This window comes from Primulina eburnea, chromosome 6 (assembly GCF_022965805.1).
Source record: "Primulina eburnea isolate SZY01 chromosome 6, ASM2296580v1, whole genome shotgun sequence".
Classification (NCBI taxonomy): Eukaryota; Viridiplantae; Streptophyta; class Magnoliopsida; order Lamiales; family Gesneriaceae; genus Primulina; species Primulina eburnea.
In genome coordinates, this window is record NC_133106.1 from 21,710,871 (window position 1) to 21,736,598 (window position 25,728).

The 25,728-nt window shown below is 36.5% G+C and overlaps 1 protein-coding gene across 1 annotated transcript; it reads right to left on the reverse strand.

Moving 5' to 3' along the window:
• Positions 1–6,880: 6,880 nt before the first annotated feature.
• LOC140835381 (uncharacterized) lies at positions 6,881–7,772 on the reverse strand. The gene is made up of 2 exons (XM_073200873.1): positions 7,168–7,772; positions 6,881–7,008 (listed from the first exon to the last, which is right to left on the reverse strand). Exons 1-2 carry the CDS (start codon positions 7,601–7,603, stop codon positions 6,881–6,883), a joined length of 564 nt encoding a protein of 187 aa, XP_073056974.1. The 5' UTR covers positions 7,604–7,772.
• Between the last annotated feature and the right edge of the window lie 17,956 nt (positions 7,773–25,728).

A 25,728-nucleotide genomic window follows, 5' to 3' on the forward strand; every position in this document is an offset into this window, starting at 1 on the left:
CCTTTATTAATTCATTAAAGACGTATACCATTTTGTAGGTGTGAAACAACTGTTTTGCCCCTGAAACCCTAACATTCTCAATTTACCCTTAGATCTTAAAACGACGACCCGAATCTATCGAACCTTAACATAAAAACTTAAAATACACCTATAAACATTTCTCAGACGTAAACTTAAGCTCCTCGACTAATTTCTCAATTCATTTTAAAACTTGAACCTACGTCCCGGTTTTAACCCTAGCTTATCAACACCTAACATACCCTATGCAACATAAATCAAGCCAATTAAAACCCACAGAAACCACGTAGCAGCTTCTGAATTTTCTGTGCTTAATTAACCAAAACCTAGCTCAACCAAGCCATAATTTCCTTCGACCTAGACCCTAACCGAGTGACCAAACCCTATGCAACCTTCCTAGGACCATCACTGAGCCTTTAACAAGCTTCTAGTCCATACCTAACGACCATAGCTTGCACAACCCATGAACCCGCGCCTACATGAACTCGCGCGATCAAGCCTAGCATCACCAGCCCTCCAGCTCGCACCAGGTACAGTACCAGCCTTCTAGGACCATTACTAGACCCTTTTAGGACCCATGAGCACGTCCTTGCAACATCTAGCAGTTGCTCCCTCCTATGAACCCAAAACCGAAACTCTATTTCATCTACAACCCAAAATCGTGCAGACCTTGTCCTCACTTGTTCCAGCCTTCAACCACCCAAGGGTTCCTAAACCCTCTAAAATTCATCCCTTCTTATTGTCCTAGCATGGCAGCCCTTTTATGCATCAACATCATGAAGAATTATGCAAGAAAACTCAAGTTTTATCATGTATATGCCATAAAAACAAAAATATATATAATAAGATCATGTTTTTCATGCAATTATGTATAAACACACATAATATGGTGTGAACGATGAGTGAAGGAAGATTAAGACGTGCTTTTGCGTGTTTCATACACAAAAAACAATCCTTGACACAAGGGACGTTGCGGAGAGAAGGGGGAAGAAGCTTGCTGCATTTTCTACCTTAAAAATTCATGTGATTTGCCTTGAAAGTGTGGTGTGTGTTCGTGTTGGGTGAGGGGAGAAAGGGTCCTATTTTTTCTTGGTGTGTGTGTGTGTGTGTTTTGAGGGTGTAGGTTAGAGTTTTAGAAGCTTGCTTTGATATAAAATATAAGACAGGAGTTTAGGCTCAATAACCATAATATAATAAGCTCATTATATAGTAGGTAAAATATTTCGTTTAGAAAAATTTTCAAAAATATTTAGGAAAGTTTTCGAAAATATTTCGTTTAGGAAGCTGAACTATGATCCAACTCCTTATTTTCGTCAAAAATCGGTTACCGGTTTAAAATATGACTCGGCGCGTAAAAACATATCAAAAATCACCATTTTCGAGAATAGTATATAAAATATACCATATATTAAATAATTAAAAGTAATCATTTAAAAAATATTTTTCCTTTACGGTCTCTGGTCTTCATTCCTTGATCGCGTCTCGAATAGCCCTTAAAAACACAATTTTATGCATTCTAATAAAAAATCATATTTTAAACATATAAACATGCCTGCCACATTTAATTCATGCAATTAAAATTATTTAATTAGGCCTTTTCCATTATTCCTAGATTTGCATGCAGTTGGATTACGTTAACGCATTTTGAACCTTATAGACTGCCTCTCTTTTCATCTTCTCAACATTTGTTTATAGGGCAGATACATTCTTGGTCAGAGTTTCTTCATTTTTTAATGGTATGATCCTTGAGAGTATCCAAACATAAAGAGTGCAGCAGCTGATCCACATTTGCAAGTGACAATTCTTCATCAGTATATGTGGTCAGTTGAGCTTCCGAATCAGAAACTGGTAGAACTATGAGTGTGGTGGAGGTGGAAGGTTGAGCTTCTTTAGAAATTTGATGAACTGTCTCTAGAACCTCCTCGGTAGTCTGTTCCAAACTAATTCACTAAGGATTGGTATAGATGAAGTCTGAGTTGCAGCCACTTCGGCTTGTTTGAAATCCTCATTTGGTGTTGGATTGCTTATCTCCAATGGAATATGTAGTTTATGTTCCATCTCCCAATTTTTCACCTTCATCTGAAGTGTGATGAGATCAGAATCCAGATTAGCGAATACCACCTAGTCTGCATAAGGAGTTGGACCAGTTGGATCATAGTTCAGCTTCAGTTTACTAGTAGTTTCATTCAGCCTCTTGATTCTCATTAGATCGAAGAATAAAGATTTTCTTTCCGTGGCTTGAGCGACTGTAGAATGGCCGACTCGTTCATCTTTATTCCTTTGATGATGGCTGTCATCATTTGAAATTTCTCGAGGGTCAAGGCAGCGAATGATCCAGTCTTGGCCAAATTACCATTGTCAGCAATATCTGCCAGCAAATTCAATTATGGCTTCAATTCTCGCTTGGCCTCTGAAACCTTGATCATCTTTCCACTGGTTGAGAGCATGGTCTGCCTCTCCTCAATGTCTGAAGTGGCTATTTCCAAGAAGCTGGAAATCTCTTCTCTTCAGTTGGCACTTGAAATAGATTGTTGAAGAAGTCTTCATCAACAATCATGGAGTGATCGTTTATCTTAATAAGAATATTTCCTTCATCAGTGACTGAGCTCGACTCGTAGATATAGAAAAGCCCTTGAGATTATATGTTTTTATTGAGTTTAAAATTTAAGCGTTATGGATTAAATTAAATAGAAAAATTTTATCTTCCGCATATTTCAAGTAATAAGTGAGGGTTGTTGCAGAGACCATCATTCGGTGACCCTGAATATACATCTTGTGTTGACTCAGACGATGCGGATTATGAACGTGTCCCGCAAGAAGCCCATATCTTCTACTGAAAGCAGTTCATCAAGTGATAAGGATCCAGTTCCTCAACTGCGGTCGGAAAGCCTATTTCCAAGGAACCCACTTTTTCTGATGAGAACGAGGCCTCTGTTGCCCAATGTCTAGCAAATTGAAGAAAGACAAGGGGACTGCCTTTGTGTCTGGTACTAATGAATCAGATGATAAACCTAATGCAGAGTTGCAACAGTAAATCGCAGACAAGAGGCCTGAGTCTTCCAACAAGTTTTCTTCCACCTCTACTGATGAAGAATTCGATTATAATGTTTATAATGATGCTGACAGTGAAGCTGTTGGAGGTGATGTTGATGACATTCCAGATAACAAGGACAACTATACTATGATTTCGGCAAACCTTTCTCAACTAAATTTTACACTGAAAATCTTTGCCTCAATGCTCTGTGTATGCCAACAGAGATTTTCTTGATGAGAAGAACATGGACACATAAGCTTTTTCTAGGCAGAATTTGGTGGCTTTTCTTAGACTCCACAAGATATTTTCTACTGTTTTTGCAGTGGTGTCGTACTGTCGCAAGAATGTTCTTGAGTTCTACACCAATCTCACACATGGTGTAGGTAATGAAAGGCCAGGAAAATTTGGAAATTTTTTTGTTCATGATTAAGTGTACAATTTCAGTCCAGCAATTATCAACAACCTCTACCATACTCCTGCTGATGCTGAAGAAGGCCACCAATCAAACATTCATGAGGTTACTTCAGTATTAACTTGAGGTTTGATCACTCAATTTCCAGCACATCCAAGTTGTATTTCTGCAGCGAATTTGACATCTTTTTACTCTATTCTCCATAAAATTGAAAAATACAATTGGACTCCTTCAACAAACTCTACGGTGGTGAAAAGATCACAATCTTTAGTTCTATTTTCATTGGTACTCCAGGTACCTTTAATTTGGTAAATTGATCTTCAAGACAGTTCTCCAATTTCCTAAAGGGGGACTCAAATCGTCCAAATTTTCTTTTCCTTCACCAATTTATGTGATCCTTGACTCTCAAGGATTTATAAGAAACATTGATGAGAATCTATCCGATGGCAGTGATCTACTGAAGATTTCCCCAGCCTTGTTTAAGGGTAATTGGAAGATAGACTTACCATGGTCTAAATTACGTGTTACCCCAAATGTTGGCACCATGGCCTTAGGACATGACTTCAAAATTATCACTCTAGCACTTCTCGAGGCCAATATTGACTTTGTCCTCAAACAAATTGTTTAGACCAAAGAATTGATCATTCACTATGAAGATCAATTGGCTCGGTACAAAATTTTATTTGACGTGGCTATCTATTCTGAAAAAAAGGGAGATAGCAGTGATGCACAAATTTGGAAAAATTTGGACCATCAAGAACAAAAGACAGTGATACCACTGAATAAGAAGCTGAAGAGGAAAATGCTGACACTGAAAGCTAACTGCGATCTTATTTTTATTTTGCTCTGAGTTTGTTTAGTCTTAAGCTCTTTTTGTGTTTCTCGAGCTCTTTTTAATTCATTAGGTGTTAAGTTGTTTTTAATGCTATCATCTGATTTTATTAAGTGATAAATGTTTCTACTCCATGTTTTTAACACTGATAACAACACCTAAGCTAACATGATTAAATTCAGGGAGATATATGTTTTTTGCAAATTCAAGGGAGTTAAATGGAGTTGCATCGACTTGAATACATTTGTTTGTGCTTATTTTGTCCAGAAAGTCAAAAAAGAGGAGTTTGAAAAGACTATGTTACTTTGCAAGAAGCAAATTTATATTCTAAATTCTTTTCCTTTTTGATAAGATTTTGCTTACGCGTTTTGTCTTTCTAAAATATCGAGTTTTTTAAATTCTATATTTGATTTTTGTTAATGAAACATTTTTTTAATGAAAGATTACTTTCTTTATTTTGTAGAAATGTATTCTAGCATGTCAAGACCAACATAAGTCTGTTACTTTCTTTATTTTGTTATTAAATATTCCGCTGCATGTTATCATAATGTATTACAATATCCGAGACAATACTTATTTGATACACAAAATCCTTATCGTTATGTTAAAGAAAATACTTTCAATATTCAAGATCAGTTAAATTATATAGATTCTATTAAACACATCCGAACTGCCCCCCTTAATGACTAAAATAAAAATTATAACTAAAAAAATTGACATACAACCATCGTTGTTAATCTACTGAACACGATTATTTATATGTATACAACTAAACACTATATTTAAATCAACATTATTCCATTATCTTTCATATAAAAAATCAACACGGTTAAAATCATTCTAGTGAAAAAATGTTCAAATTGTGAAATAATAGGTATCGAGTACATGTCATTTTTCCTCTAAATTGTATATTTTTCATTTTTTGTCATGCTATTATTCAATTCATGGTCTTATGTAATGTTGACAAGAGATAATTTAAATGATTCTGATCTTCTATGTTACGTCTCGAGCCCGGGTTAGTCGAACTTGACGTTGTTTAACAATCACACAATTGAAAATATCAAGCATCGTATATCAAAGTCTAGCCAATCGGTTTATAAATTATAATCTACATTGTCTTTACAATGTAGAAATTTCTAAAATAAATAAACTTGGAGAAACATCTTACAACTCAAATAAAAACTTAAAAAAACATAATTAAAACAGACTTCTTGATTCATTTTATTACCAGCCCGAAAACTAGTCTTGTTAATCTTCCTCGATCTGACTTATCTGGGGAGGACAGAGTAAAAGGTGAGTCATATGATCGTCACTCTACATGTAAGGGTCGTTCGAGCACATACATAGCAAATGCACATGATCTTTGAAAAGCATATCATTCATAGCATATTTCGTATAAACATAAACATAAGCATAGCTTGGCCTCGGGACTGAGATTCCTTTATTTTCCATTATTTACTAATATCAGTTCCCTGATTTTTATTCCTCTAAAAGGGCGAAGCCATATAACGGTTACAATTCCATCGTTTAAAGGGCATAAACTTATAATATGTTGGGATTCTCACTTATATCCAGTTGAATCATTACCGTGCCAAAACATAGGGTCTTCTATCACAAGAAGGGGAAGAATAATAATAATAATGCTCGACCGAATTTTTCAAAAATTAATTAACTCATAAACAAAATTTATAGTTTTAAAACAAGCCCACTTACCTTAGTATTGCTTGAATAATCCAAAACCACAGAAGAATAATGCGAACGACACTTTGAAAACGTAGCCGCACTGTGGCAAAAAATTGGTCATCTTGCATAATTCTTTGCAATTTATTGCACCATTAGATCAGGCTTAAACTTGGACAATATATTAAATTCAAATAAATTGTGAATGATGGAGATTGGGTTTGAAAATCGTTTTAAGCTGATTATGGACAAAAAACGTATGTATATTATTCTCGTTTAGAATCTGAGCAGTTTTCTTGCAAATACTATATACAAAACACTATCCATTGGATTTGGATGAATTTTGGATATGATGTTCATAACATATGATAGTGTATTCTGAACAGTTGAGATCGGATTTGGACAGAAGTTTTGGCCTGAACTAAATGCTCGAAAAATGGATAGAACTTCACCTTGCAAAATCTTTGAAAAATGTTGTAGTACTTGGAAGATGATTTTTGAAATATAGAGTGAATTTGAATGTGTAATTTTAAATCAGGTTTATGAGATAATTATGTACATCGTTTAGCCATTATCCACATGATTAGTTTGATCTACAATAAAGGTGGATCCAATGATATACAATGGATCGCTTTATTATTTTCATGAGGATCATGTATTAGACAAGTGACAATGTGAAAAATCAGATGTTAGTCTTGGTACTACATCGTTCGATGAACATGACAATTTGCAATATCTTAAATGTAGGATCTAATAGATATATCCACATATGTAATATGTACGTATTTCAAGCAACCCATTTTTATATTAGAGTTTCAGATACGATTATTGTCATATATATTTAGAATAAAATTTTAAATTTCTGAACAAAAAAAAATTAGATGAGATTTGAAAATAACATACGCTAATTTTGGAACATTAACTTTTCTTCAACATGAGTCTTCTCTTCTCCCACAGAGGTAGTCACTTTGTTTTCATTAATTGTAATCGTGACCACTTGGTTTCCTGCATCCTCCAATTTTAGCCCCTCCTCTGCAAATAAGAAAAAAACAAAATAATTAATATTGCTACAGTTCATCAAAGATTCGATACAAAAACAATGCAGCTTGATATTGTTATATAATTAAAACCCCATGCAACAAAATTATAAGATAAATGTTGCAGCACAAAAACTCCGATAAATTCTAATACCAGAACCATTTTTCGTTGCAGGATCGTTCATAGAAGCTATGGATTCTTCTTCATGGTTCTTCGATTTCGGTGAGAAAAAATGGGGAGGAAAATGATCACATGAATTCAGTTTCTCTTCTTCTTCGCCACCTGCTCTATGGCCTTCTTTCGTCTTATCCGAAGAGGTCTTGGGATTTCCTTCTCCTCCTTCAGCAGATTCTCCATTTTCGATATTCTCTTGCTTCGATAGGGTATTTTCCTTGTCATTCTCCGTGGTTTCTGCTTCTTTTTTAATGAATACGGCACCTGGGATTTCGTTTTCCTTGACATTTACAGGTTCATTCGAGGCATTTTGGAGAGGAGGGGCGTTTTTGTTGGAATCTGATATTCTGCTCTTGCTTTTGGTAACAGTTGTGTTGGCTGTGGCAACGGCATGCTTCGATTCCCCACAACCCATTAGATATTATTTTTATGGTTTGGACGTTGAAATGGAGAGGAAATGGATTCTTGAATTCAATTTCCTTTCCTCGATCGGAGAAGAGATTGAACACAGAGAATGAAAGGGAAAATGTTCCTCTCTTTTTCACATGTTTTTGTTTGAGTTTTTATAGGGTTAAAAATGAAGCGTTTTTTCGGTTGGTGTAGGGTTGAGAATGACATCCAGGCTTTGTTCGTGTATTCTTGTTTTATTAAAAATTAAAATTAGGAAAATGTTATATGTGTAATTAATCGTGTATACAAGCTAATTCTTCTCCTTAAAATCTCGCCAGCTGGATTGAAATAAATTTATCGCGATGATTTTACTCGAGCTAGAATTTTAAACTCTAAAATCCAATAATATTTTAAATTGATCTACCCAGGCTAATATCAAATTTATCCAAAATTATACAATATGTAAAATTTTTTTTAAAAAAACTAAGACCAGCCCGGGTGAAAAGTAATGTTGCTCCGCCCATGCTTCCAACTCAAGGTGAACCTTAAATCACAAACGGAGTGTTAGAAGGGTCGGGAGGGTATCATGATATATCTAATCACCGTCCTTGGCTACACATGAATTTATTTTCTCAAAATTTATTTATCATAAATTCAACTCCTTGAATTTACTATATCATAATATAAATTCAACTCCTTGAATTTATTCTCTCAACGGGAACAAACGATCAAGTGCTTGTGTGACCCTCAATGGTTCAGGGATACAGCTAGCCGTGGGTTCACAACTCCTTGTGATTCAGGACATAATCCTTTATTCGGGCTTACCCTAGTTAGCCCCATTCTTTTCATCAACACCTTGATCAAGAATGTCAGAACTCATTTCTGATTGCACCCATCGGATCATGGTAAGAGCGTCTAGTAGCATCGCCCCATGATCCCCTAGGTATCACTGATAGTGTCTGCAAGAACCAGTCGATTATGATTAACGTACAGTACGGTCCCTTCATCTCATATATCCCGATCGAATCTGCAACCATTGGTTCATCGAGGGTTGCATATTAATTCGATAACTATGTGATAACTATAATAGTGGCATCGCGTGTACTATTTGGAGAACTCCTTCTCCAACGTACATCTCGTACTCTGACCAGAGATTTCATTCACTATTATTTCATTAGATCACATAGGATATCCACACCCGTAGGTGAGCGGTAAATCCCCGACTACAATGGACTGGCTCCTATATGTGTCGCAACTGTACCCAACCTCGCCACCTGATGACTCTCCTGGAGCCGGTAAACGAGTCAAAGCACAGCCCTAGCATATAGAGCCTCAGTGTTGTCCCGAGTCGTAAGGACTAATGGTGTACAATCATAACCACGAACTTATCCTCTCGATGAATGATAACCACTTGGAAAGTCCGATGGAGGGTTGTTTGGTATAATCATCATATGACTACCCATCTGTATGTTTGGACATCTCTATGCCCTTACCAAGAAATGCAGTACACAACATCACAGATGCTAGTCTCGAGCTCAAGCGACCTTTATCCATGTTTTAGGCGGCTGAATCGACTAAGAACGAATTTAGAATATGCAGTGCTTACAAATGAGTTTCAACATCGAATTACGATTCATTTGTATTAAAGCATAATCAAGGACTTTATCTATGCTGCTTGCATGAGTATACAGATAAAGTATAACGAAACCATTAAAAAGTAAATTTTATTAAAATAAAGATTGTTTATTACACTTGAGTCAATAAATTTCCTAGCCAACCGTTGGCTTGCAGGGCATCTACTCTAACAATCTCCCACTTGCCCTAGAGCCAACTACCCTTAATTCCATTGCTTCGCGATGCTTTTCAAACAATGGTCCTGGCAAGGGCTTTGTAAGTGGATCAACAACATTATCTGCAAAGGGGACTCTTTCAACTGATATGTCTCCTCTTCCCACTATCTCCCGTATGATGTGGAACTTCCTCAGTACATGTTTGGATCGCTGATGAGACCTTGGTTCCTTTGCTTGCGCAATGGCACCAGTGTTGTCCCAGTACAACGGGACTGGATCAACTTCATTAGGAATAACGCCCAACACTTTGACAAAATTCCTCATCCAAACTGCCTCTTTGGATGCATCAGATGCAACAATGTATTCAGCTTCAGTGGTGGAATCCGCAATGGTGTCTTGCTTGGAACCTTTCCAAAAGACAGCCGCACCATATAGCATGAATACAAAAACAGAGGTCGATTTCGAATCATCTACGTCACATTGGAAGCTAGAATCCGTGTAGCCTTCCAATTTCAATTCTCCACCCTCATAGACCATGAACAAGTTCTTAGTCCTTCTCAAGTACTTAAGAATATCTTTCACGGCCTTCCAATGCATTGGACCAGGGTTCGCCTGATATTTGCTTGTAACACTCAAAGCATAAGTAACATCAGGACGTATCGATATCATACCATACATGATACTACCAATAGCTGACGCATATGGAATATGTGTCATCATCTCTATCTCTTCATCAGTTTTGGGACACATAGCTTCAGATAGAGTAATACCATGACACATTGGTAAGTATCTTCTCTTGGACTCTTCCATAGAGAATCGTTTTATAATGGCATCGATATAGGTGGCTTGGGTGAGTCCGAGCATCCTCTTTGATCTAGCTCTATAGATTTGTATTCCCAATACGTAGGATGCTTCACCCATGTCTTTCCTGGAGAATTTACTGGCTAACCATACTTTAGTTGATTACAGTAATCCTACATCATTCTCAATGAGCATGATATCATCAACGTAAAGTACTAGGAATGTCACTGCACTCCCACTAATTTTCTTGTACACACATGGTTCCTCAGGATTCTTAGCAAAACCAAACTCTTTGATAGTGCTATCAAATCTGAGGTTCCAACTTCTTGACTCCTGCTTGAGACCATATATTGATCTCTGAAGTTTGCATACCTTATGCTCACTTCCTACTGATGTGTATCCCTCAGGTGGAGACATATAAATTTCCTTTTTGATGTCTCCATTGAGAAATGCAGTATTTACATCCATTTGCCATATCTCATAGTCATACCATGATGCTATGGCTAGTAGTATTATAATGGACTTAAACATAGCAACTGGTGAAAATGTTTCCTCATAGTCAACTCCTTGCCTTTGAGTATAATATTTTGCAACCAGCCTTGCTTTGAAGGTCACTACCTTCCCATTCGCCCCAAGTTTTCTTTTGTAGATCCATTTGCACCCTATAGGAACGATTCCCTCAGGTTGATCCACCAATGTCCAGACTCGGTTTGAATATATAGAGTCCATTTCTGACTGCATGGCTTCAAGCCATTTGGTTGAATCAGTATCAGATATTACTTCCTTAAAGTTCATTGGATCATATCCAACAAAAGACTTATCATGGTCTTGTTCATGAAGAAGAGTATATCTAGCAGGTGGTCTAATGACCCTATCAGACATTCTAAGAGCTTGTACTTCAACTACCGGTTGTTGGAGATTAGGTTCAACTACTATAGTTGAGGGAGTATCTTGAATTTCTACAAGTTCTATCATCTTGCCTTTTTCTATCTAATAGAAATTCCCTTTCATAAAGGTGGCAACAGAATTCTTTGGATATCCTACAAAGTAGCACAAAGTGGATCTACTATCCAATTTGTTTCCCACTGTCTGTTTCACGTAAGCAAGACATCTCCATATTCTCAAGTAAGAATACTTGGGAGGTTTCCCCATCCATATCTCATATGGTGTTTTATCCACTGCATTAGTATGAACATTATTCAACAACATTGCCGCAGTTTCAAGCGCAAAACCTCAAAACGATGTAGGCAATTCAGTGAATCCCATCATTGATTGAACCATGTCCAACAAGGTTTGCTTACAATGTTCAGAAACACCATTCAATTGTGGTGTTGCTGGTAGAGTCACTGTGAGAGAATCTCATTCTCTTTTAGATAACCCAAAAATTCAGCACTTAAGTATTCTCCACCTCGATCAGATCGAAGTGCCTTAGTACTTCTTTCTTGCTGATTTTCTACTTCAGATCTGAATTCTTTGAACTTTTCAAATGCTTCAGATTTGTGTTTTATCAAATAAACACACTCATACCTCGAATGGTCACCAGTAAAGGTAATGAAGTAGGATTGCCCATATCCTGTGCTAACACTTAGCGGGCCACAAATGTCTGTGTGGATCAAATCCAATAGACCATGCGCACGTTCCACGTTTCCATCGAATGGAGTCTTGGTCATTTTTCTTTTCAGACGGGACTCACGGGTAAGTATAGAATTTATGCCTGACAAGTCAAACATGCATTCTCCCACTAGCTTGTGCATCCTTCTTTGAGAAATGTGACCTAGTCTAGCGTGCCATATTTGTGCGGGATTTGGATCATCTAACTTTCTTTTGTTTGTTGTTGAAATCCTATTTACTTGGACATTCATTCATCATTTCACGAACATTTCTGGCTCATATAACTTCTTATGTGTAGACTTCTTGCAGTGAAATATGTTCTGACTTATCGGGCTTTGTAGGCCTTTTAAGTGTTTTCGGATTTTGCCTCTTATTGGGTTTTTTCTTGTGAGGGGCAGAACATTTCTTTCCCTTACATTGCGGGCCACTTTTGTTCCTGACAACAAGCCCAACTAGGAAACAACATTTTCCTATTTTATGATGACTTCATAAGTCATAAGCATGTTGAATAGCTCTTCAAGGCTATCATCAATTTTATTCAAATTGAAGTTCAACAAAAACCCGTCAAATGAGAAAGAGAATGACAACAAATTGATTGTCATGAAGTAACTTGTTAGGAATCACCTATTCCAGGCCCACCACTTTCTCATTAAACCCAATCATATATACACCACGCTCATGGACCAAAGCCCCATCTTGCATTCGTGTAGTCACGAGCTTTTAAAAGTGGTGTGCATCACTGTACGAGTTTCATGCACTATGCAACTCTTGCATGTATATTCGAATGTCAGCAGCATTCAACATTTTCTCAAACTGTCCCTACAGTTCATTTGACATATAAGCGAGCACATCACACTTTAGCTTGCACAATATGGTCCCACCATCTTGCATGCATTGTCAGTTCAACAAGACTGACATTAGTGTGTATGTCATTTTCTCCGAATTCAGAACATTTTCCCAACCAGTCTTGAAAATTAGATTTGGTTAGCTTGTTAATAGCAAAATTGGATTATGTGACGAAATCGAAAAATATACTGATATGGAAACAGAATAATTGTTGTTGATTATTTTAAAATAATTTTAAGATATAAAATATGGATTTTTATTTTATAAATTCCCTCCCACTATTTTGACATTTCCACCACCCTCTGATGAAAAAGGAAATCGTATTTCCTTAGTAGGCACGTAGAGTCCAATTAGCCAATTATAATCCCGAATAATATCAGCCAATTATAATTTCTAAAAGGTAGAGTCCAATTGCATCCCTATGCAACCTCCGCGTGTTTTGCCTCACGTTTAATAAGGACCCAATAATATGACGTCGTTTATTTTCGCGTGTCAAACCAACCCATCAATATTGAATTGTAGTAGACGGTCGCCATGAGTTCCCCCAATAATATGAGCCGAAGTCATGGGAGTTCCACTCAATTCACATCATATGTCCGGTGGAAGTCACAGCTTTCCGGCGTACAGGCCTCCCCAATAATATGAGCCAGACACTGTCCGCGGGTAGCGATCAACATGCAACCACGGTTGATGGAAGGCAAGGAAAAATTAAACTCCTTTAATTTTTACTTTTGCGGTTTGATATAAATTTTGAATCTTATTCAAAATAAGAGATTTTAATTTTAAAATTGTCTCATCATTTTAATTTAAAAATCGCGTGCCACGAGTTTGTATGTTTGCCGGATTCATGCAACTATATTATATAATAATATACATACATGCATACTACTATATATCGCATATATATCATAATATGATATTCAACAATAAATAAGGATGATCGATCGTTAACACTATTAGATCCATGTGAGCCAGACATGGATCCAGGTCCAAAACCTAGGTGAATGCAGGGATGCAAATGCAACAATTACAAGAGCTTCCAATATTTTACATGTCTTCATCTTGATCATCGGGCCCACCATCTTCCAGTCTTGATCTCCCACTATTTCTAATAATTACATTTAAATAGCCATGACACATAAGGGATACATCTCATGGGGTGGGAACGAGCCATAAACCAGGCCCACTTTAATAATATCAAATATTAATAAAAAACCGAATAAACAGTAAAATATCCTAACATACACCTAACACATTGGTCAAGGCTCTCGATCATCCTTCATGCATTTAATATCAAATATTAACATCAATTTAATTAAACAATTTAATTATTTGATAAATCATATATCTAATAATTTTATCACTAACCACCACAATTATTAAAGGATTTAATAAATTAAATAAACTCCTTTATTTAATTTCCAATTAAATCAATAATAATTGATTTTTTGTAAAAACTCATTTTTACCATAAATAATTAAAATCATATTCTAATTATTTATTTCACAAGAAAATTATTAATTTTCTAAAAATCAATTTTTCAAAATAAAAATTGAACCAATTTCAAAAATGTCAATTTTACCCAAAAATTTTAAAATTCAGAAAATTGCACCCTGGGCCCAAACAATTCAGGCCCAACATCCAGCACGGTTCCCGAGACGAACCCGGGCAGCCGCCCTCGCTGCCCGCCCGCTACCCGAACGTTTCGGGCAGGGGCGGCACTGGAAAAATAAAATTTTCTTGGTGCTAAATTTTCTGAAAAATTTCTTGTGTGTTTAGAAATAAATTATTCTATATGATTTAAAATCATACGATATAGAGAACCTGGCTCTGATACCACTGTTGGATCCCGGTTCTCTACGCGCCCAAACGCAGCGGAAGTTTAAAATTTTTATTTTATTTTGACAATAAAAATATGTTTTGTTTTGGGCGCTCGTATGGTTTTTCATAAACATTCATATGATGTTTAAAAGTTATACCTTTGTGAATTAAATCACTTGTCTCCAACTAATCCGGTATGAATGGATTAGCTCTTGATGAATCCCTACGAACTTTCTTCGATTCTTCTAATTAGGTCCACGACTAGAAGATTTGTTCCTCTTTCAAACTGCACTAGAGAATTTGGAAGAACTTTTACGTTGAGATCAAATATTTGAGAGATGAATCAAAAAAACTTTTCCTTGAAAAATGGCCAAATATTTGGAGGATATTTTTAAGCCATTCACGTGAATCACTAATGGGAGAGGTGTGTAGGCTAGGTCAAAATCTTTTTCTTTCCTTAAAAACAATAGTTTGACCGAAAATTCCATAATTAACATTAATGGGCTTGATTAATTAATTGGACTAGTCCAACTAGTTTAATTAATTAATCAAAGTCCATTAATAACTTTAATTATTTAATATGTTGGACTTGTACTCCTACAAGCCCATTAAACATACTCTCATTATATTTAATTTAACAATTAATAAACTCAACTTTTGAGTTTAATAAATTAAATTAATTATAAATTCAACATTTGAATTTATTATATAAATTGTAAATTCAACTCCTTGAATTTTATCACCTCCAAAATTTAATATTTAATAAACCCAACATTTGAGTTTATTAAATTATCAAATTTTATAAATTCAACTCTTTGAATTTATTCTCTTCAAATTTTATAAATTCATAAATTCAACTCCTTGAATTTACTATCTCATAAATTCAACATCCTTGAATTTATTTTCTCAAAATTTATTTATCATAAATTCAACTCCTTGAATTTACTATATCATAATATAAATTCAACTCCTTGATTTATTCTCTCAACGGGAACAAACGATCAAGTGTTTGTGTGACCCTCAATAGTTCATGGATACAGCTAGCCGTGTATTCACAACTCCTTGTGATTCAGGACATAATCCTTTATTCGGGCTTACCCTAGTTAGCCCCATTCTTTTCATCAACACCTTGATCAAGAATGTCAGAACTCATTTCTGATTGCACCCATCAGATCATGGTAAGAGCGTCTAGTAGCATCGCCCTATGATCCCCTAGGTATCACTGATAGTACCTGCAAGAACCTAGTCGATTATGATTAACGTATAGTACGTCCCTTCATCTCATATATCACGATCGAATCTGCAACTATTGGTTCATCGAGGGTTGCATATTAATTCGATAACTATGTGATAACTATAATAGTGGCATCGCGTGTACTATTTGGAGAACTCCTTCTCCAACGTACATCTCGTACTCTGGCCAGAGATTCCATGCACTATTATTTCATTAGATCACATAGGATATCCACACCCGTAGGTGAGCGGTGAATCCCCGACTACAATGGACTGGCTCCTATATGTGTCGCAACTGTACCCAACCTCGCCACCTGATGACTCTCCTGGAGCCGGTAAACGAGTCAAAGCACAGCCCTAGCATATAGAGCCTCAGTGTTGTCCCGGGTCGTGAGGACTAATGGTGTACAATCATAACCACGAACTTATCCTCTCGATGAATGATAACCACTTGGAAAGTCCGATGGAGGGTTGTTCGGTATAATCATCATATGACTACCCATCTGTATGTTTGGACATCTCTATGCCCTTACCAAGAAACGCAGTACACAACATCACAGATGCTAGTATCGAGCTCAAGCGACCTTTATCCATGATTTTAGGCGGCTGAATCGACTAAGAACGAATTTAGAATATGCAGTGTTTACAAATGAGTTTCAACATCGAATTACGATTCATTTGTATTAAAGCATAATCAAGGACTTTATCTATGCTGCTTGCATGGGTATACAGATAAAGTATAACGAAACCATTAAAAAGTAAATTTTATTAAAATAAAGATTGTTTATTACACTTGAGTCAATAAATTTCCTAGCCAACCGTTGGCTTGCAGGGCATCTACTCTAACACTCCAGACCCTTGGCACACTTATCATGGCTCGCCTCAACTGCCCACCTTAGTGTACCGGTTCTCCAACTTGGATATTAACATGAGCCTGCCATCCGAAATCAGACCCCATGTTGGGCTTGAGTATGTGATGAGCCCACTTGTGGGGTATTAAACATTATAGGCTATGACAATATCTTCCATGCCTCGTCTCCTTTCGTGAAGCCTAATAACAGACAATTGTATTCTTCTCACTCATCTTTTGAACAAAGCTAGACTATATATATAATATTTTTGTTAGAGTAGATACTCGGCAAGCCAACTTGTGGCTCGGATTTATTGACTCTAATATAAAACAATCTTTATTTTAATAATATTTTATGATTTTATTCGATTATGGCATTATACTTTATCTGTATACTTATGCAAGCTGCATAGATAAAGTCTTTGAATATACAATAGGTACCATGAGGCCTACGTCGCAACGTAAGATCATGAAACTCATTAGGAAGCGTACCGTATATTCTAAACAAGTTTCTAGTCGATTCAGCCGTCTAAAACGAGGATAAAGGTCGCTCGAGCTCGAGACTAACATCTGTGATGTAAACACCATGTTTCTTTGGCAAGGGCATGGAGATGTCCATTCACACAGATGGGTGATCATGTGATGATGCACTGAACAACCCTTCCTCGGACTGTCCAAATGGTTCTCACTTATCGAGTGAAATAGTCCACAGTTATGGTTGTACACTATTAGTCCTTTAACCTGGGACAATGTAGGGGCTATACGTACTAGCATGCACTTTGATCCATTTACAGACTCCATTGAGTGTCATCAGATGACGAGGTTGGGTGCAGTTTCGAAATACGTAGGAGCAAATGCATTGTAGTCGGGTATTCACCGTTCGCCTGTGGGTGAAGATATCCTATGCAATCTGATGAGTTAATAGTGCAAGGAGTCTATGGCCAGAGCAAAAAATGTGCTTTAGAAAAAGGGTGTTTTCCTAGTTGCACATACCATGCCACTATTATTACTCAAAGATAAATCGCATCGTTATCGAATTCATACGCAACTCTCGATATACTAATGGTTGTAGATTCAATCGAGATATATGTGTTGAAGGGACCGTACTGTACGCTAATCATGACTAAAGGTTCTTGCAGGCACTATCAGGGATACCTAGGGGATTATGGGGCGATGTTACTAGACGCTCTTACCATGATCCGATGGGTACAATCAGAAATGAGTTCTGACATTCTTGATCAAAGAGTTGATGAAAAGAATGAGGCTAACTAGGATAAACCCGAATAAGAATAAATGTTATTCTGAATCACATAGAGGCGTGAACCCACAGTTAGCTGTATCCCTGAACTATTGAGGGTCACACAAGTATCGGATTCTGTGTTCCCGTTGAGATAATCAAATTTCAAGGAGTTGAAATTTGGCGACTATAATTTGATAGAGATCAAACATGAAGCTTATAAAGAAGTTTATGAGATGGTTCCATAGGATGAAGAAATGGAAGTTAGCATGATTGCTAAATAAGAAAAGACAGTGGAACTGCCTGTTTTGTGAATGAGTTCACTAAAACTGGCAGCTGCCCAATATGATAAGTGAAAATTTTGATTTTCGAAATTTTTCGATTTTCATTATATGAACAAGGATTGTATCCTTGGTGCATCGGCGCTCTCGGATCGTCGATCGATATTATAATGAGTTCGAAATCAGTTTTTTGTGAATTTGGAATTTATTAATTGAATGATTGTGCTAGTAGTGGTGACTACTAACATGCACAAATTCCCATAAATATTTTAGAGGAGTCTAGAATTAAATAAACCAATGAGTTAGTTTATAAATTAAATAATTTTTATTTAATTTAATATACATATACATGTATATATTTTATATGGTGATATAAAATATGTGTATATGATATTATTATGTCATGTGTTATTAAATGTTAATGATATATTAATTATATGTGAGTTTAAATATAATGAAATTATTAGTGTAAAATCCAAGATTTAGATTTTATCATAATAGTATTTGTAATTTTAGAGCGGATAATTTATATCGTGTGCAACATTCTGAACCCAAGAATTTAAGATAATATCATGTATATTTTCGAACCTTGAGCAGATAAAGATCTATGATTCGGGATGATATTGAGATACCGAGATAAAAATCAAGTAAATGATAGTGCAATCCCTAGATTCCGAATTCCATAATGTATTTAATATTAAATTTCGAAAATTTGGATGGAAGATTTAGATCACGGATAGATATGATTCTCAATTTAAAATCTGATTTGAAAATTCAAATCACACGGATAACGTTCGATCACGATAGCAGCCAACCCCTATAAATAGGAAGGCACTGTATCTCGAATTTCACACATCCCACTCAGCATATTTTCGAGTCTCCTTCCACCAGTCTCCCATGTGCCGAGTAGCAAAGCGTTGTTGCAGTCCAGCCACTGAAGTAGGAATTTCAAAAATTCCAGTGCAAGAAAACCCCTCTCTTTCACGTTTTTTCTACAAGATCTAAGGTAAGTGGGCTGTTTTAAATTTCGATTTTATGCATATGAATGTTTCGGTTTTTGGTTTTAAAAATTCGGTCGAGCTCCGTCTCCCGTCTATATGTTTTTTTTTTCGAAAGTGGTTACGTGTATGTGTTGAAACTGTGAGGATTCCCTGATAATAGGTGGAATTCCAACATATGGCCCTCAACGGTGGGATAGAACCGTTTTATGTCCTCGCCTCCTTAGAGGATTAAAACTTAAGGACTGACGTCAGTAAACCGTTAAAGGTGAAAAATCGCAGTGTTATTATATTACGGATAGGATGTTACAATTATAAAAAGCATGTTGTATTTATATGTATGTTTCAAAAATGGTATAAATTTGTTGTGTTGTGTTCAATATACCCCATTTACTGAGTTTTTCCCAAAATACTCATTCCCCTTACTCTCCCCTCCCAGATAAGTCCGAAGAACATGTTGAGGATGAAGAGTCCGAACAGTTCTGGGGATGGTGATTCGCGAGATCAGTAGTAGTAAATTTCGAATTTATTTCTTATTACTTGTAAGACGCTTCCGCATTTATTTCCATTGTTTAGTGATTGGAATTGTAAAGACAATGTTTATTTCAGTTGAAATTATGAATTATAAACTGGTTTCGGTTTATACTGTGCTACAAAGGCTGGTTGTTTCGATTGTGTGATTGTTAAACAACGCCAGGTGTCAAACCCAAGTATCGGGGCGTGACATTTAAGTGGTATCAGAGCGGCCAGGTTCATAATCCGGGTGGAAAGAATTTTTACGAAAAATACAAAATAAAAATCTTCGATGGAATTTTTATTCGAGGCCGACACTATTCCCTCTTAAATGGCCCAACGAACATTATTCACGACCCTAAATTCGTGAGGTAGGGGTCGAAATCGCGAAATTCCTTTGTTTAGGCCTCTGAAACCTCGTTTTTGCCGTTTTAGGAAAGTTTTGTTAGAAACTGAATTCCGGTGTTTGACAAAAAGATAAACCAACTGAACTACGCAACTGAATTTAGCTAACTGATCGACGCAACTGAATTATAACTGAACAGCTAGCTGCTCTTTCAGCTGAACAACTCTTCAGTCAAGCTGATCTCTCAGCTGTACACGTCATTAGTTGAACGCAACAACCGACAAATAGTAAAACTACCTGCAACTTGTAGTGGAACGCCGAATTTCAGAAAAAGCAGTGTACGAATGGCAGAGTATATCGACGTGGCAATCAACAATTAGAATATTCAAATATCCTTTAATGTTACCGTTGAGAGAGAAGCCTATAAATAATTGAAGATAGCAGCCGAAGAAACCACGACTGATTTCAGCTATTACATTCTACTTGTTCTTACGCTGCAAAAATATCTACTCACATTCAGAAGTTAAAAGCTCACGTTTACCTAGTTATATATGTAGCATTCAAGGCTACATTCTCGAGCTTAAATAGCACTGTGTAATCTTTGATAAGTTTTTCTAAGTTGTGCTAAGATCAGTTACCATCTGTAAAAGTATTATATACTAAGAGTTTCAGTTGAGGCAAAGTGATAAGTCCAAACTGAAGTGGGTCAGTGCAGTATCTTGTATTTGATCAAAGTCTTTTAGTGGATATCCTATCTTCGTGATAGAAGGGGTGACGTAGGAGTTATTCAAGTCTCCGAACATCTAGAAACAAATTGTGTTATCTTTACTTCAGTTATTATTTTTCAGTTAGATACTCTATCTTTCAGTCAGTTTATTTTCCGCAACTGTTTCATTCAGTTTAACTGAATGTCATTGACCGACGTGATACCTAGTATCAGTTTGTAACAAAACTGAATTAAAATTGTCGAAGAATATACAAATTTGAGGAGTGTTTATTCAACCCCCCTTCTAAACACTCTTTATTCGTTTAACCGATCCTCTCAAGTGGTATCAGAGCAGTTGTATCTCGTCTCAGAATATCTATACTCAAATTTCTCATTATGTCTTCATTCAATAAGATTCCTATGTTCTCTAGAGAAGACTTCGATGATTGGAAGATCAGGATGCAAGCTCACCTAGCTGCACAAGATGATGATATGTGGTACGTTATAACTGATGGACCCATGAAGATTTTGAAAGCCAACACAGCTGTTGCCATTACTGATGGGGCACCTCATCGTATAGAAAAGCCCAGAGAAGAATGGACCACAGAGGATAAAGAAAAGCCAACTTGGATAATGTGGCAAAGGACATACTATATAAGACGTTGGATAAAGTAACTTTTCAGCAAAATCAAAATGTGCAAGACAGCCAAAGAGATTTGGGAGAAGCTGATCCAGCTTTGCGAAGGGAACAAACAAACCAAAGAAAACAAACTTTCTGTTGCTGTTCAGAAGTTTGACAATATCAAAATGAGAGTTGGAGAAACGATGCATGATTATGATGAAAGAACCAACTGCATCATCAATGAATTAAATGCACTTGGAAAAGTGTACACAAACAAAGAAATTGCATTGAAGATAATCAGAGGTCTTCCCAAGGAGTGGGATGTGAAGACCATGGCAATGAGGGAATCCAAGGATCTGAACAAAGTTGAGCTTCATGTTCTATTTGCTGATTTGAAAGCCTACGAGTTTGAGTTGCAAACTCGAGAAGGAGAATCTTCTACTCCAGCAGCCACGACTGCCTTAGCTGCTGTTAGAACAGAACCAACTGGTTCAGTTGAAAAAGCTGCTGATCAACTAAGCAATGATGCCATGTCATTGTTCATCAAAAAGTTTGGAAGATTTACGAGGAAAAATCAAGGAAACTTTCAAAATAAATATCAAAGAAGCAATTCCAAGGAAGAATCAAACGCTTGCTACAACTGTGGCAAACCAGGTCGCTTCATTGCTGACTGTACCAAACCAAAAAAAGACAGTCAAGGCTCAACTGAAAGAAGAAAGAAACCATATGAGCACAAAAAGAGATCCAAAAATGATAAGAAGTTCTCCAGGAAGAAGCATGAAGTGCTCTTGGCTGAAGAGAACAAATCAAAGTGGGCAGACACTGACAGCGAGGAGTCAGAACCAAAAACTTCATGCAGTTCTAGTGATAATGAAGAGGAAGTGAAATGTCTGATGGCTGGTGACACAGAACTGGAATCCAGCAGTCAACAGGTATTTGAATTTAGCTCAACTGATTTTACGAGAGAAGAATTTATTTCAACATTGCATGACATGGTCAGTGAGTATCATAAGCTTGCCTTATTATTTGAAAAGGCCAGAGCAAAGCAAAATGACCCTATTGACAATAAGACTGCAACTGATGAATCAACTGACATGCTGAGTCTGAAAAAGGAGATTGCTGAACTCAATACTGAAAGAAGCAATGATCAGTTAATGATTCAAAAGTTGATGCTTGAAAATTCAAAGCAAACTGAGCTTATTCAGGCTTGGAACAAATCATCTGCTGCATTGACTGATATACAGAACTCACAGAAATCAGTTACTGATAAAACTGATTTAGGGTTCAGTAACCAAGATGAAATGTCTCCCAAAGATACTCGACCACAACTGAATATGGATAAAGGGAAATACATTCACTTTGTCAAATCAGTTATGGTACAAGAACAATTTGAGCCAAGTAAACTGATTGAACAGCCAACTGTAAGTATGAACAAAGGCAAAAATGTGGTATTGGTTATAGCCCAAAAGTTGTGACTGACTCACGAAGTCAGCTACCAAAAATTTTCAGCAAAAATTACTCAAATGGCTACTCAAATTACTATAACAGGAAGCCAGTTCAGAAGAGATACTGGCTGAACAATCAGTTGAAAAAGGGTAAATCACATGTTGCTTCTTCTGCACACCTTACACCAAGCACACACAGACCGGGAAAGACCATCTGGAATACAGCAACTGGACGGTCAGTTAGACTGATCCAAGTCTGGATTCCTAAAGGACTAATCAACTTTGGAACCAAGTAGAAAAGGGTATCAGAATCTTATCTTGTGTGTGATTACAGATAACAAGTACAAGCATTGAATCTATATGTTACTTGGATAGTGGATGTTCACGCCACATGACAGGAGATTCAGACTTATTATCTCAACTGATTAAGTACACTGGACCAACATCAGTTTTGGAGATAATTCTAAAAGTAAAATTGTGGGTAAGGGTAAGCTTATCCATGGTAACTTCATCATTAATAACGTTTTATTAGTTGAGAATCTCAAGTATAATCTGATCAGCATCAGTCAATTATGCGATAATGGATTCTCAGTTCAGTTTGATAAACATTCTTGTTCAGTCAAAAACTCAACTGAAGAGATCATTCTAACTGGCAAAAGGTGTGGAAACACTTACAAAGTCAGTTGGAGTGATCAACCTTATGCACCAGTTTGTTTTATTGCTTCAAATTCCTCTAAAAACTGGTTGTGGCATAAGATATTAAACCACATGAATTTCAAATCTATTGCATATTTGAGTAACCACGATCTTGTTACTGGATTTCCCAAAATGGATTTTACCAAAAATAAAATTTGCTCAGCATGTCAGTTTGGTAAACAAATCAAATCTTCTTTTAAGAACAAGGGTCGTAAATCTTCTTCCCGATGCTTAGAACTGTTACATATGGATCTATTTGGTCCAATACCAGTCATGAGCTTAGAGGGAATGAAATACACTTTGGTGGTTGTAGATGACTTTTCAAGATTCACTTGGGTTATATTTCTCAAGACCAAAGACCAAACTGCTGCTCAACTGATTAAGATTTTCAAAAGATTATTAAATGAAAAAATCAGTTGGAATTGACAGAATCAGATCTGATCGAGGAACTGAATTTATCAATCAAATTCTTTCAAATTATTTAGAGAATGCCGGAATTAATCATGAGCTCTCAGCAGCTAGAACTCATCAGCAAAATGGTGTAGCTGAAAGGAGAAATCGGACCCTCAAAGAGGCTGCTAGAACAATGCTTGCTGATTCTGGTATTTCTCAAAGGTTTTGGGCAGAGGCAGTGAACACTGCGTGTTACACTCAAAACAGATCAATGATTAATAAGAATCATATAAAAACACCTTATGAGATCTGGCATGGAAGAAAAAGTGTGGTTTCATATTTTAAAATATTCGGCTGCAGATGTTTTATACTTGTCAATGATAAAACTCATTTAAAAGCTTTTGATGTTAAATCTGCAGAAGGAATATTTCTTGGTTATTCTTCAGTGAGTAAAGATTATAGAGTCTTCAACAAAATTACTTTAAATGTTGAGGAATCTATCCATGTTGTTTTTGATGAAACTGTACTAACTGACAAGCCAACCGATCAAGTTGAGCTAGCTGATAGATTTACAGATATAAGCTTGGATGGTGATGATGAAGAAGACATCCATATTAATCAAAGCAACCTCCAAACACCTGAACCAGAAGTGTTAGATCAACCAGCTGAACCAGAAGTTGTTCCTAACGATCAGTTGATAGAACAACCAAATGACATTCAATTACCAACTGAAACTGCTCCAACTGAAACTGAAAACGTTCAGTTGCCTACAGAAGCAGTTGCTGATTTAGAAGCAATAAATGCTGAACTCAGATGGAAGAAATCCCATCCTCCAGAGTTGGTAATAGGTAAACTATCTGATCCAGTGAGAACAAGAAATCAGATGCTCAATTTATTCATTCATTCAGCTTTCGTATCACAACTAGAACTCAAGAAGACTGATGAAGCTCTTGCTGATCCAAACTGGATAAATGCAATGCAAGAGGAGCTAAATCAGTTCATCCATAACAATGTCTGGAACTTAGTTCCAAGACCAATTTCAAAAACTTTTATAGGTACAAAATGGGTGTACAGGAACAAACTGAACGAAGATGGTTCAGTTGTGCGCAACAAAGCGAGGCTAGTAGCACAAGGATATAGGCAAGAAGATGGAATTGATTACGATGAGACATATGCACCAATTGCAAGACTGGAGGCAATCAGAATATTCCTTGCCTATGCTTCATTCAAAAATCTCAAAGTCTATCAAATGGATGTAAAGAGTGCATTTCTGAATGGCCAGTTGCAGGAAGAAGTCTACGTTGAACGACCTCCAGGTTTTATCAATCATCACCTTCCTGATCATGTCTACCATTTGATCAAAGCCTTATATGATCTTAAGCAAGCTCCAAGAGCTTGGTATGAAACTCTTTCAAAATTTCTAACTGATCACGATTTTTCTGTTGGATCAGTTGATAAGACATTGTTCAAATTATCCAAGAATGATCATATTCTACTCGTTCAAATTTATGTTGATGACATCATTTTTGGGTCAACTAACCCCAAATTATGCGAGAAGTTTGCTAAGTTAATGCAGGAGAAATTTGAAATGAGCATGATGGGTGAACTGACATTCTTTCTTGGATTACAAGTGAAGCAACTGGAGTCGGGCACTTTCATTAGTCAAACTAAATACACGAAGGAATTACTGAAGAAGTTTGGCATGGAATCGTGTTCAGCTGCAAGTACTCCCATGAGCTCATCAGTGAAACTGGATACTGATCAAGGGGGGATATCAGTTGAGACGACACGATACAAAGGTCTAATAGGTTCATTATTGTATCTAAATGCTATTCGTCCTGATATTGTATTTGATGTATGTATGTGCTAGATTTCAAGCAAATCTCATGCAATCACACTTTGCAGTTGCCAAGCGTATTTTATAATATCTTAAGGGCACACAAAATGTTGGGTTATGGTAT